This window comes from Salvelinus fontinalis, chromosome 11 (genome assembly GCF_029448725.1).
Source record: "Salvelinus fontinalis isolate EN_2023a chromosome 11, ASM2944872v1, whole genome shotgun sequence".
Lineage (NCBI taxonomy): Eukaryota > Metazoa > Chordata > Actinopteri > Salmoniformes > Salmonidae > Salvelinus > Salvelinus fontinalis.
In genome coordinates, this window is record NC_074675.1 from 6,729,180 (window position 1) to 6,741,458 (window position 12,279).

General features: G+C 49.2%; 1 protein-coding gene across 4 annotated transcripts in view; it reads left to right on the top strand.

Moving 5' to 3' along the window:
- LOC129864934 (tyrosine-protein phosphatase non-receptor type 12-like) overlaps positions 1–12,279 on the top strand; it is a 96,823-nt gene that overhangs the window by 66,527 nt on the left and 18,017 nt on the right. For all 4 annotated transcript variants that reach the window (XM_055937269.1, XM_055937270.1, XM_055937271.1 and 1 more), the window contains 2 exons: positions 3,137–3,225; positions 10,924–11,801. In XM_055937269.1, coding sequence (XP_055793244.1) covers positions 3,137–3,225; positions 10,924–11,801 — 967 coding nt within the window. The remainder of the gene's footprint in view (positions 1–3,136; positions 3,226–10,923; positions 11,802–12,279) is intronic.

Here is a 12,279-nt window from a genome sequence, read left to right on the forward strand (position 1 = left end):
ATGCTGGGGAAAATTTGGTAAAACTGATTTAAGTTTGACTGCATTAAAGTCCCCGGCCACTAGGAGCGCTGCTTCTAGGTGAGCATTTTCTTCTTTGCTTATGGCCTTAGAGTTGGTTGAGAGCGGTCTTAGTGCCAGCATGGGTCTGTGGTGGTAAATAGATGGCTACGAATAATATAGATGAGATCTCTCTTGGTAGATAGTGTGGTCTACAGCTTATCTTAAGGTACTCTACCTCAGGTGAGCAACACCTCAAGGCTTCTTTAATATTAGACATTGCGCACCAGCTGTTATTGACACACACCCCCACCCCTCGTTTTACCAGAGGTAGCGTCTCTTTTTCTGCCGGTGCATGGAAAATCCCACCAGCTCTATATTGTCCGTTTCTTTGTTCAGCCACATCTCGGTGAAACATAGAATCTTACAGTTTTTAATGTCCTGTTGGTAAGATTAGAGAGATGGTAGGATTAGAGAGATGGTAGGATTAGAGAGATGGTAGGATTAGAGAGATGGTAGGATTAGAGAGATGGTAGGATTAGAGAGATGGTAGGATTAGAGAGATGGTAGGATTAGAGAGATGGTAGGATTAGAGAGATGGTAGGATTAGAGAGATGGTAGGATTAGAGAGATGGTAGGATTAGAGAGATGGTAGGATTAGAGAGATGGTAGGATTAGAGAGATGGTAGGATTAGAGAGATGGTAGGATTAGAGAGATGGTAGGATTAGAGAGATGGTAGGATTAGAGAGATGGTAGGATTAGAGAGATGGTAGGATTAGAGAGATGGTAGGATTAGAGAGATGGAGTTGGGAAGAGAGAATGAATGAAGTAGAAGAGAGAGATGGGGAGAACAGAGGGTAGTAGAGAGAAGTAGGGAGGAGAGGGGGGGTTCTGGCATTGAGGAGGAGGAGAACAGAGGGTAGTAGAGAGAAGTAGGGAGGAGAGGGGGGGTTCTGGCATTGAGGAGGAGGAGAACAGAGGGTAGTAGAGAGAATGAGGGAGGAGAGGGGGGGGGTTCTGGCAGCATGCCAGGAGCTGGGGCTTACTTTTTGTTTAAGAAACTTTGATGTTATGCTCCTATAATGCTTTCTCTCTTCCCGTTCTCCTCTTCCTCTTTTCCCCTTCTCATCTCCCCTTCTTCTCCTCTTCTGGTCTTCCTCTCCTCCTTTCGTCTTCCTCTACTTTTCTCCTCTTCTCCCCTTCCCTTCCTCTCCTTCTCATCTCCTCTTCCTCTCCTCTCCCACAGCCTGAGATTAGAGAGCACACATCTGGGAAAGAGAACATATTGGAGCAACACACACCACACACTCACACACACACACACACACACACACACACACACACACACACACTGCAGTAGCACGCTCAGGTAAACACTCACACAGCAGAGTGTATACAAGCTCACAAAGCAGCACACAGAGGATACTGTTAGGCTGTATGGACTACTGTGTATTAGGGTATATGTAGCCTGTGTATTAGGGTATATTTAGGCTGTGTATTAGGGTATATTTAGGCTGTGTATTAGAGTATATTTAGGCTGTGTATTAGGGTATATGTAGCCTGTGTATTAGGGTATATTTAGGCTGTGTATTAGGGTATATTTAGGCTGTGTATTAGAGTATATTTAGGCTGTGTATTAGGGTATATGTAGGCTGTGTATTGGGGTATATGTAGCCTGTGCATTTGGGTATATGTAGCCTGTGCATTTGGGTATATGTAGCCTGTGCATTTGGGTATATGTAGCCTGTGCATTTGGGTATATGTAGCCTGTGCATTTGGGTATATGTAGCCTGTGCATTTGGGTATATGTAGCCTGTGCATTTGGGTATATGTAGCCTGTGCATTTGGGTATATGTAGCCTGTGCATTTGGGTATATGTAGCCTGTGCATTTGGGTATATGTAGCCTGTGCTTTTGGGGTATGTGTAGCCTGTGCTTTTGGGGTATGTGTAGCCTGTGTATTGGGGTATGTGTAGGCTGTGTGTTGGGGTATGTGTAGGCTGTGTGTTGGGGTATGTGTAGGCTGTGTATTGGGGTATGTGTAGGCTGTGTATTGGGGTATATGTAGCCTGTGTATTAGGGTATGTGTAGGCTGTGTATTAGGGTATGTGTAGGCTGTGTATTGGGGTATGTGTAGGCTGTGTGTTGGGGTATGTGTAGGCTGTGTGTTGGGGTATGTGTAGGCTGTGTATTGGGGTATGTGTAGGCTGTGTGTTGGGGTATGTGTAGGCTGTGTGTTGGGGTATGTGTAGGCTGTGTGTTGGGGTATGTGTCGGCTGTGTGTTGGGGTATGTGTCGGCTGTGTGTTGGGGTATGTGTCGGCTGTGTGTTGGGGTATGTGTCGGCTGTGTGTTGGGGTATGTGTAGGCTGTGCATTGGGGTATGTGTAGGCTGTGCATTGGGGTATGTGTAGGCTGTGCATTGGGGTATGTGTAGGCTGTGCATTGGGGTATGTGTAGGCTGTGCATTGGGGTATGTGTAGGCTGTGCATTGGGGTATGTGTAGGCTGTGCATTGGGGTATGTGTAGGCTGTGCATTGGGGTATGTGTAGGCTGTGCATTGGGGTATGTGTAGGCTGTGCATTGGGGTATGTGTAGGCTGTGCATTGGGGTATGTGTAGGCTGTGCATTGGGGTATATGTAGGCTGTGTATTGGGGTATATGTAGGCTGTGTACTGTAATCATGTCTATACAGGCACATGTATCGCCACACTGTTGGCTATGTTTAGCAGCTAGTTAGCAACAAATGAACACCAGCTGTGCTTTCACACATAAACAATGTTTGGACACGGACTACCCAGTATAATCTCCCTATTGAGGAACAGGACCCTGGGACAATGGCAGGACCGATAGCCACACACACCACACACACTGGCACACATGACCAGGGTGACCTGACCTTACTCATCGTGTTCGATATAGGTTTGGACGCTGCACACACGCCTACCGTTTCAAATGGACTGTGAGTACACAGCCCCTGGGACTATGTATAGGAAACCCCAGGGATGATATGAACAGGACTGGAAACCATGTTGCCTTGCTGTTATTAGAACCCGTGCAGACAGACCCAAATGATCAACGGTACTCTAGCTAAAGTTTTCATTTTCTTTTTTCTTCATCCCTCTGTTTCTCCTCCTCAGGACGATGTGCTCAGCCCAGAGAAAACTGGACACCACTCAGACGAGGAGCGATGTGACACACCGCCCCCCAAACCACCCCGCATACGCAGGTACAGTACAGTGACTTCATCACGTATTCAACAACACTGTATATACTCAGCCCTGGTTGGTGTTCTAGCCTGGAACCATATCATCTCGGCCTCCTGCTGAGCTCTCTGTCTGTCTCTGTCTCTCTGTCTCTCCCCCCCTCTCTCTCTGTCTCTCCCCCCCTCTCTCTCTCTCTGTCTCTCTTTTTCTCTCTTTTTCTCTGTCTCTCTGTCTCTCTGTCTGCTGTGTGTGTGTGGGGATGTTTTGACTCTGTACCGGTACCCCCTGTATATACACTGCTCAAAAAAATAAAGGGAACACTTAAACAACACAATGTAACTCCAAGTCAATCACACTTCTGTGAAATCAAACTGTCCACTTAGGAAGCAACACTGATTGACAATAAATTTCACATGCTGTTGTGCAAATGGAATAGACAAAAGGTGGAAATTATAGGCAATTAGCAAGACACCCCCAATAAAGGAGTGATTCTGCAGGTGGTGACCACAGACCACTTCTCAGTTCCAATGCTTCCTGGCTGATGTTTTGGTCACTTTTGAATGCTGGCGGTGCTCAGTTTGTGGACAGTTTGATTTCACAGAAGTGTGATTGACTTGGAGTTATATTGTGTTGTTTAAGTGTTCCCTTTATTTTTTTGAGCAGTGTAGTATCGCCATTGTTATTTCACTGCTGTTCTTTAATTACTTGTTACTTTAACTCTTATTCTTATCTGTATTTGTTTGAAACTGCATTGTCTGTTAGGGGCTCGTCAGTAAACATTTCACTGTCAGGTCTACACCTGTTGCATTCAGAGCATGTGACTAATACAATTTGATTGGATGTTTTGAGTGAGTGTATTTAGTGTGTATGTGTGGGGTGGATGTTTTGAGTGAGTGTATTTAGTGTGTATGTGTGGGGTGGATGTTTTGAGTGAGTGTATTTAGTGTGTGTGTGTGGGGTGGATGTTTTGAGTGAGTGTATTTAGTGTGTGTGTGGGGTGGATGTTTTGAGTGAGTGTATTTAGTGTGTGTGTGGGGTGGATGTTTTGAGTGAGTGTGTGTTTACGAGCGTCTAGATATGGCTGGAATACCTCAGGGACTCTCAAGGTCAGACACGGTGAATCATGGTCCTCTCACACATTCTTAGTGTCACCCCATCACCATGTCATCACGTCCCCAAATGTCACACATCTATGGTCTGGTCTAGGACCTGTACTCAGTACTGGAGACTCTTTCTGGTCTAGGACCTGTACTCAGTACTGGAGACTCTTTCTGGTCTAGGACCTGTACTCAGTACTGGAGACTCTTTCTGGTCTAGGACCTGTACTCAGTACTCGAGACTCTTTCTGGTCTAGGACCTGTACTCAGTACTGGAGACTCTTTCTGGTCTAGGACCTGTACTCAGTACTGGAGACTCTTTCTGGTCTAGGACCTGTACTCAGTACTGGAGACTCTTTCTGGTCTAGGACCTGTACTCAGTACTGGAGACTCTTTCTGGTCTAGGACCTGTACTCAGTACTGGAGACTCTTTCTGGTCTAGGACCTGTACTCAGTACTGGAGACTCTTTCTGGTCTAGGACCTGTACTCAGTACTGGAGACTCTTACTGGTCTAGGACCTGTACTCAGTACTGGAGACTCTTTCTGGTCTAGGACCTGTACTCAGTACTGGAGACTCTTTCTGGTCTAGGACCTGTACTCAGTACTGGAGACTCTTTCTGGTCTAGGACCTGTACTCAGTACTGGAGACTCTTTCTGGTCTAGGACCTGTACTCAGTACTGGAGACTCTTTCTGGTCTAGGACCTGTACTCAGTACTGGAGACTCTTTCTGGTCTAGGACCTGTACTCAGTACTGGAGACTCTTACTGGTCTAGGACCTGTACTCAGTACTGGAGACTCTTTCTGGTCTAGTCTAGGACCTGTACTCAGTACTGGAGACTCTTTCTGGTCTGATCTAGGACCTGTACTCAGTACTGGAGACTCTTTCTGGTCTAGTCTAGGACCTGTACTCAGTACTGGAGACTCTTTCTGGTCTAGGACCTGTACTCAGTACTGGAGACTCTTACTGGTCTAGGACCTGTACTCAGTACTGGAGACTCTTTCTGGTCTAGGACCTGTACTCAGTACTGGAGACTCTTTCTTGTCTGGTCTAGGACCTGTACTCAGTACTGGAGACTCTTTCTGGTCTGGTCTAGGACCTCTACTCAGTACTGGAGGCTCTTTCTGGTCTAGGACCTGTACTCAGTACTGGAGACTCTTTCTGGTCTGGTCTAGGACCTCTACTCAGTACTGGAGACTCTTTCTGGTCTAGGACCTGTACTCAGTACTGGAGACTCTTTCTAGTCTAGGACCTGTACTCAGTACTGGAGACTCTTTCTGGTCTAGGACCTCTACTCAGTACTGGAGACTCTTTCTGGTCTGGTCTAGGACCTCTACTCAGTACTGGAGACTCTTTCTGGTCTAGGACCTGTACTCAGTACTGGAGACTCTTTCTAGTCTAGGACCTGTACTCAGTACTGGAGACTCTTTCTGGTCTAAGACCTCTACTCAGTACTGGAGACTCTTTCTGGTCTAGGACCTCTACTCAGTACTGGAGACTCTTTCTGGTCTAGGACCTGTACTCAGTACTGGAGACTCTTTCTGGTCTAGGACCTGTACTCAGTACTGGAGACTCTTTCTGGTCTAGGACCTGTACTCAGTACTGGAGACTCTTTCTAGTCTAGTCTAGGACTTGTACTCAGTACTGGAGACTCTTTCTGGTCTAGGACCTCTACTCAGTACTGGAGACTTTCTGGTCTAGGACCTCTACTCAGTACTGGAGACTCTTTCTGGTCTAGGACCTATACTCAGTACTGGAGAGTCTTTCTGGTCTAGTCTAGGACTTGTACTCAGTACTGGAGACTCTTTCTGGTCTAGTCTAGGACTTGTACTCAGTACTGGAGACTCTTTATGGTCTAGTCTAGGACCTGTACTCAGTACTGGAGACTCTTTCTGGTCTAGGACCTCTACTCAGTACTGGAGACTCTTTCTGGTCTAGGACCTCTACTCAGTACTGGAGACTCTTTCTGGTCTAGGACCTATACTCAGTACTGGAGACTCTTTCTGGTCTAGTCTAGGACTTGTACTCAGTACTGGAGACTCTTTCTGGTCTAGGACCTCTACTCAGTACTGGAGACTCTTTCTGGTCTAGGACCTCTACTCAGTACTGGAGACTCTTTCTGGTCTAGGACCTGTACTCAGTACTGGAGACTCTTTCTGGTCTAGGACCTGTACTCAGTACTGGAGACTCTTTCTGGTCTAGTCTAGGACCTGTACTCAGTACTGGAGACTCTTTCTGGTCTAGTCTAGGACCTGTACTCAGTACGTGTGGCCATTGCGTGAATCAAACACTCAGTAATGGTATATTAGGAGCTCTATGGTTGTCATCAGCACCATATAGGTTGTTCTGAGCCTGTGTTCAGAGTAATAGACTGGAACAGCTGTGATATTCTTCCCCCAAAGATCCCATCATGCCCTACACATGAACAACATACAGGTATCTGACAAAATATAGGAAACACTTGAGTCAATGAGGAACACAGAGTATATTGAAAGTGTGGTCCATAGAGGTGTGGTTCCTGAGTTAATGAAGCAATTAACATCCCATCATGCTTAGGGTCATGTATAAAAATGCCCAGTTGCCCATTATCTTGGCTACCATGGCTAGAATAGATCTCAGTGACTGAGTCTCAGAGGAGCATAGGAGGCTTAAAGTGTGTGTCAGTCACCAGATCTCAACCTAATTGAACAGTTCTGGTAGATTCTGAAGCAGCGCCTGAGACACCGTTTTCAACAACCACCAAAAAAAAAATTAATTATGGAATTTATCGTGGAAGAATGGTCTCGCATCCCTCCAATAGAGTTCCAGATACTTGTAGAATCTATGACAAGGTGCATTAAATCTGTTTTGGCTCGTGGTGCCCCAACGCCCTATTAAACCACTTTATGTTGATGTTTCCTTTATTTTGACAGTTACCTGTGGCTAGTGACTGTAGACCTAGCTGACTGACTGTAGACCTAGCTGACTGACTGTAGACCTAGCTGACTGACTGTAGACCTAGCTGACTGACTGTAGACCTAGCTGGCTGACTGTAGACCTAGCTGGCTGACTGTAGACCTAGCTGGCTGACTGTAGACCTAGCTGACTGACTGTAGACCTAGCTGACTGACTGTAGACCTAGCTGACTGACTGTAGACCTAGCTGACTGACTGTAGACCTAGCTGACTGACTGTAGACCTAGCTGGCTGACTGTAGACCTAGCTGGCTGACTGTAGACCTAGCTGGCTGACTGTAGACCTAGCTGGCTGACTGTAGACCTAGCTGGCTGACTGGTAGACCTAGCTGGCTGACTGGTAGACCTAGCTGGCTGACTGGTAGACCTAGCTGGCTGACTGGTAGACCTAGCTGGCTGACTGGTAGACCTAGCTGGCTGACTGGTAGACCTAGCTGGCTGACTGGTAGACCTAGCTGGCTGACTGGTAGACCTAGCTGGCTGACTGGTAGACCTAGCTGGCTGACTGGTAGACCTAGCTGGCTGACTGGTAGACCTAGCTGGCTGACTGGTAGACCTAGCTGGCTGACTGGTAGACCTAGCTGGCTGACTGGTAGACCTAGCTGGCTGACTGGTAGACCTAGCTGGCTGACTGGTAGACCTAGCTGGCTGACTGGTAGACCTAGCTGGCTGACTGGTAGACCTAGCTGGCTGACTGGTAGACCTAGCTGGCTGACTGGTAGACCTAGCTGGCTGACTGGTAGACCTAGCTGGCTGACTGGTAGACCTAGCTGGCTGACTGTGGACTCTCTGAGAACACACTGACTGTGTGTGTACTGCGTAGTCATGTGCAGGGCATAAACCATTGTTTGTCATCATGTGATCTTTATTTGGCACACGACCACATCCTGCTGAAAGTGTGAGTTCAGGAGATGGAACTTCACAGTTCACACACCTTTCTGAAGTTCTGAATATTCCATCCCTCTGTGGTTACCATGTCACTCACTCTAGCAGACAACCTCAGTTTCCTGGAAAGAAAGGCAGGTCGACTGATCTGAGTTCCATTCAGCCAGATTCCACTGTGTTATGTCACAGTGGAGGAAATAGAGGTCTACTGTGGTGTTACCCCCTGTGTTCACTGGGTAACTGTGTTACCCCCTGCGTTCACTAGGTAACTGGGTTACCCTCTGCGTTCACTAGGTAACTGGGTTACCCCCTGCGTTCACTAGGTAACTGTTACCCCCTGTGTTCACTAGGTAACTGTGTTACCCCCTGTGTTCACTAGGTAACTGTGTTACCCCCCCTGGGTTCACTAGGTAACTGGGTTACCCCCTGTGTTCACTAGGTAACTGGGTTACCCCCTGTGTTCACTAGGTAACTGTGTTACCCCCTGTGTTCACTAGGTAACTGGGTTACCCCCTGTGTTCACTAGATAACTGGGTTACCCCCTGTGTTCACTAGGTAACTGGGTTACCCCTGTGTTCACTAGGTAACTGGGTTACCCCCCTGTGTTCACTAGGTAACTGGGTTACCCCCCTGTGTTCACTAGGTAACTGGGTTACCCCCCTGTGTTAACTGGGTTACCCCCTGTGTTCACTAGGTAACTGGGTTACCCCCTGTGTTCACTAGGTAACTGTGTTACCCCCCTGTGTTCACTAGGTAACTGGGTTACCCCCTGTGTTCACTAGGTAACTGGGTTACCCCCCTGTGTTCACTAGGTAACTGTGTTACCCCCTGTGTTCACTAGGTAACTGGGTTACCCCCTGTGTTCACTAGGTAACTGGGTTACCCCCCTGTGTTCACTAGGTAACTGGGTTACCCCCCTGTGTTCACTAGGTAACTGTTACCCCCTGTGTTCACTAGGTAACTGTGTTACCCCCCTGTGTTCACTAGGTAACTGGGTTACCCCCCTGTGTTCACTAGGTAACTGGGTTACCCCCCTGTGTTCACTAGGTAACTGGGTTACCCCCCTGTGTTCACTAGGTAACTGGGTTACCCCCCTGTGTTCACTAGGTAACTGGGTTACCCCCCTGTGTTCACTAGGTAACTGGGTTACCCCCCTGTGTTCACTAGGTAACTGGGTTACCCCCCTGTGTTCACTAGGTAACTGGGTTACCCCCTGCGTTCACTAGGTAACTGGGTTACCCCCTGCGTTCACTAGGTAACTGGGTTACCCCCTGCGTTCACTAGGTAACGGTGTTACCCCCTGCGTTCACTGGGTAACGGTGTTACCCCCTGCGTTCACTAGGTAACTGGGTTACCCCCTGCGTTCACTAGGTAACTGGGTTACCCCCTGCGTTCACTAGGTAACTGGGTTACCCCCTGTGTTCACTAGGTAACTGGGTTACCCCCTGTGTTCACTAGGTAACTGGGTTACCCCCTGCGTTCACTAGGTAACTGGGTTACCCCCTGCGTTCACTAGGTAACTGGGTTACCCCCTGCGTTCACTAGGTAACTGGGTTACCCCCTGCGTTCACTAGGTAACTGGGTTACCCCCTGCGTTCACTAGGTAACTGGGTTACCCCCTGCGTTCACTAGGTAACTGGGTTACCCCCTGCGTTCACTAGGTAACTGGGTTACCCCCCTGCGTTCACTGGGTAACTGGGTTACCCCCCTGTGTTCACTGGGTAACTGGGTTACCCCCCTGTGTTCACTGGGTAACTGGGTTACCCCCCTGTGTTCACTGGGTAACTGGGTTACCCCCTGTGTTCACTAGGTAACTGGGTTACCCCCTGTTCACTAGGTAACTGGGTTACCCCCCTGTGTTCACTAGGTAACTGGGTTACCCCCCTGTGTTCACTAGGTAACTGGGTTACCCCCCTGTGTTCACTAGGTAACTGGGTTACCCCCCTGTGTTCACTAGGTAACTGGGTTACCCCCCTGTGTTCACTAGGTAACTGGGTTACCCCCCTGTGTTCACTAGGTAACTGGGTTACCCCCCTGTGTTCACTAGGTAACTGGGTTACCCCCCTGTGTTCACTAGGTAACTGGGTTACCCCCCTGTGTTCACTAGGTAACTGGGTTACCCCCCTGTGTTCACTAGGTAACTGGGTTACCCCCCTGTGTTCACTAGGTAACTGGGTTACCCCCCTGTGTTCACTAGGTAACTGGGTTACCCCCCTGTGTTCACTAGGTAACTGGGTTACCCCCCTGTGTTCACTAGGTAACTGGGTTACCCCCCTGTGTTCACTAGGTAACTGGGTTACCCCCCTGTGTTCACTAGGTAACTGGGTTACCCCCCTGTGTTCACTAGGTAACTGGGTTACCCCCCTGTGTTCACTAGGTAACTGGGTTACCCCCCTGTGTTCACTAGGTAACTGGGTTACCCCCCTGTGTTCACTAGGTAACTGGGTTACCCCCCTGTGTTCACTAGGTAACTGGGTTACCCCCCTGTGTTCACTAGGTAACTGGGTTACCCCCCTGTGTTCACTGGGTAATCTGCTCTTATGTTCTGATGTATTTCAGGTAGATTACTGTGGTAAATCCATGATATTATGTACGTTTGGAGAAGTTGGTTTTGATTTAGATACATGTTTTGCCTCGCTATTGTACTGTACATTGAAGTCTGCCATCTAGTGGTCGAATTTTGGCAGAAATAAAGTTTGAATTGCTATTCGCTGTCTTCATTTCTCTCTCCCATTTTCTCTCTCGCTCCTTCTCCCCCCCTCTCGCTCCTTCTCCCCCCTCTGCAGTCAGTTGGAAGGGGACGTGAAAGAGGAGATCCTTCAGCCCCCAGAGCCACGCCCGGTTCCTCCCATCCTGACCCCGTCTCCCCCTTCTGCCTTCCCCACCGTCACCAATGTACGGCAGGACAACGACCGCTACCACCCCAAGCCTGTCATCCACGTCCTGGCCTCTGCACAGCAGCAGCAGCATCCCCAGAAAGCCCAGAAAGCCCAACAGTCCCCCGACCTGAAGGAGAACTATAACAAGACTTCAGACAAGACATGGTTGGACAGTGTCCCCTCAGGAGGCCCCCAGGCCCCCTCTCCCTCCTGCCCAGTGGACGGAGGCGTCCGTCTAGAGAGGAAGCTGAGTATTGAGATACAGAAGGTTCCGTTACAGGAGGGTCCTAAGAGCTTCGATGGTAACAGCAAGCTGCAGAGATCCCTTGCCTTCAAGGCCCGCTCCAACACCTCCAGTTCCTCTCTTTCTGAGGACTCAGGGGCCGACGGGGGGCCCCCCAACATAACGCACCAGGGCGCCTTCGGACCCCTCCCCTCCCGCCCCAACCACCTGCCCCTTAAGGAGGGTCAGGCAGGCTGGATCAGCCCAGAGAAAGCCCCCACACCTCCAGCCCTGGTGGCTGGGTCAGAGAGCACCCCCACCTCTTCCCAGCCCCTCTCCTCCACCCCTGTCAGGACTGCTCTGAGCTTCACCAATCCTCTGCACTCAGACTTCCCTGATGTGAAGGGAGATGGAGGAATCACTGGAGGAGGGGAGGGTTCCAGACCTTCATGGTCCTCCAAGGCTACGGCCACGGTTACGGCGGCCCATGGCGAACACCCGCCCAGGAAGGTGTCGACCATGTCCATTGCCGAGCAACGGTCGCCGACGGAAACGGCATCAAGTACGTGGTTACGTTAGGGCTTTTACTACCTAACCTACTTCCCTAACTCTGTTGGGCTGTGGTACTACTGACTAAACAGACTAGGGACCAGACACAGGGACAGAAGATGGGCTGTGGTACTACTGACTAAACAGACTAGGGACCAGACACAGGGACAGAAGATGGGCTGTGGTACTACTGACTAAACAGACTAGGGACCAGACACAGGGACAGAAGATGGGCTGTGGTACTACTGACTAAACAGACTATGAACCAGACACAGAGACAGAAGATGGGCTGTGGTACTACTGACTAAACAGACTAGGAACCAGACACAGAGACAGAAGATGGGCTGTGGTACTACTGACTAAACAGACTAGGGACCAGACACAGGGACAGAAGATGGGCTGTGGTACTACTGACTAAACAGACTAGGGACCAGACACAGAGACAGAAGATGGGCTGTGGTACTACTGACTAAACAGACTAGGAACCAGAC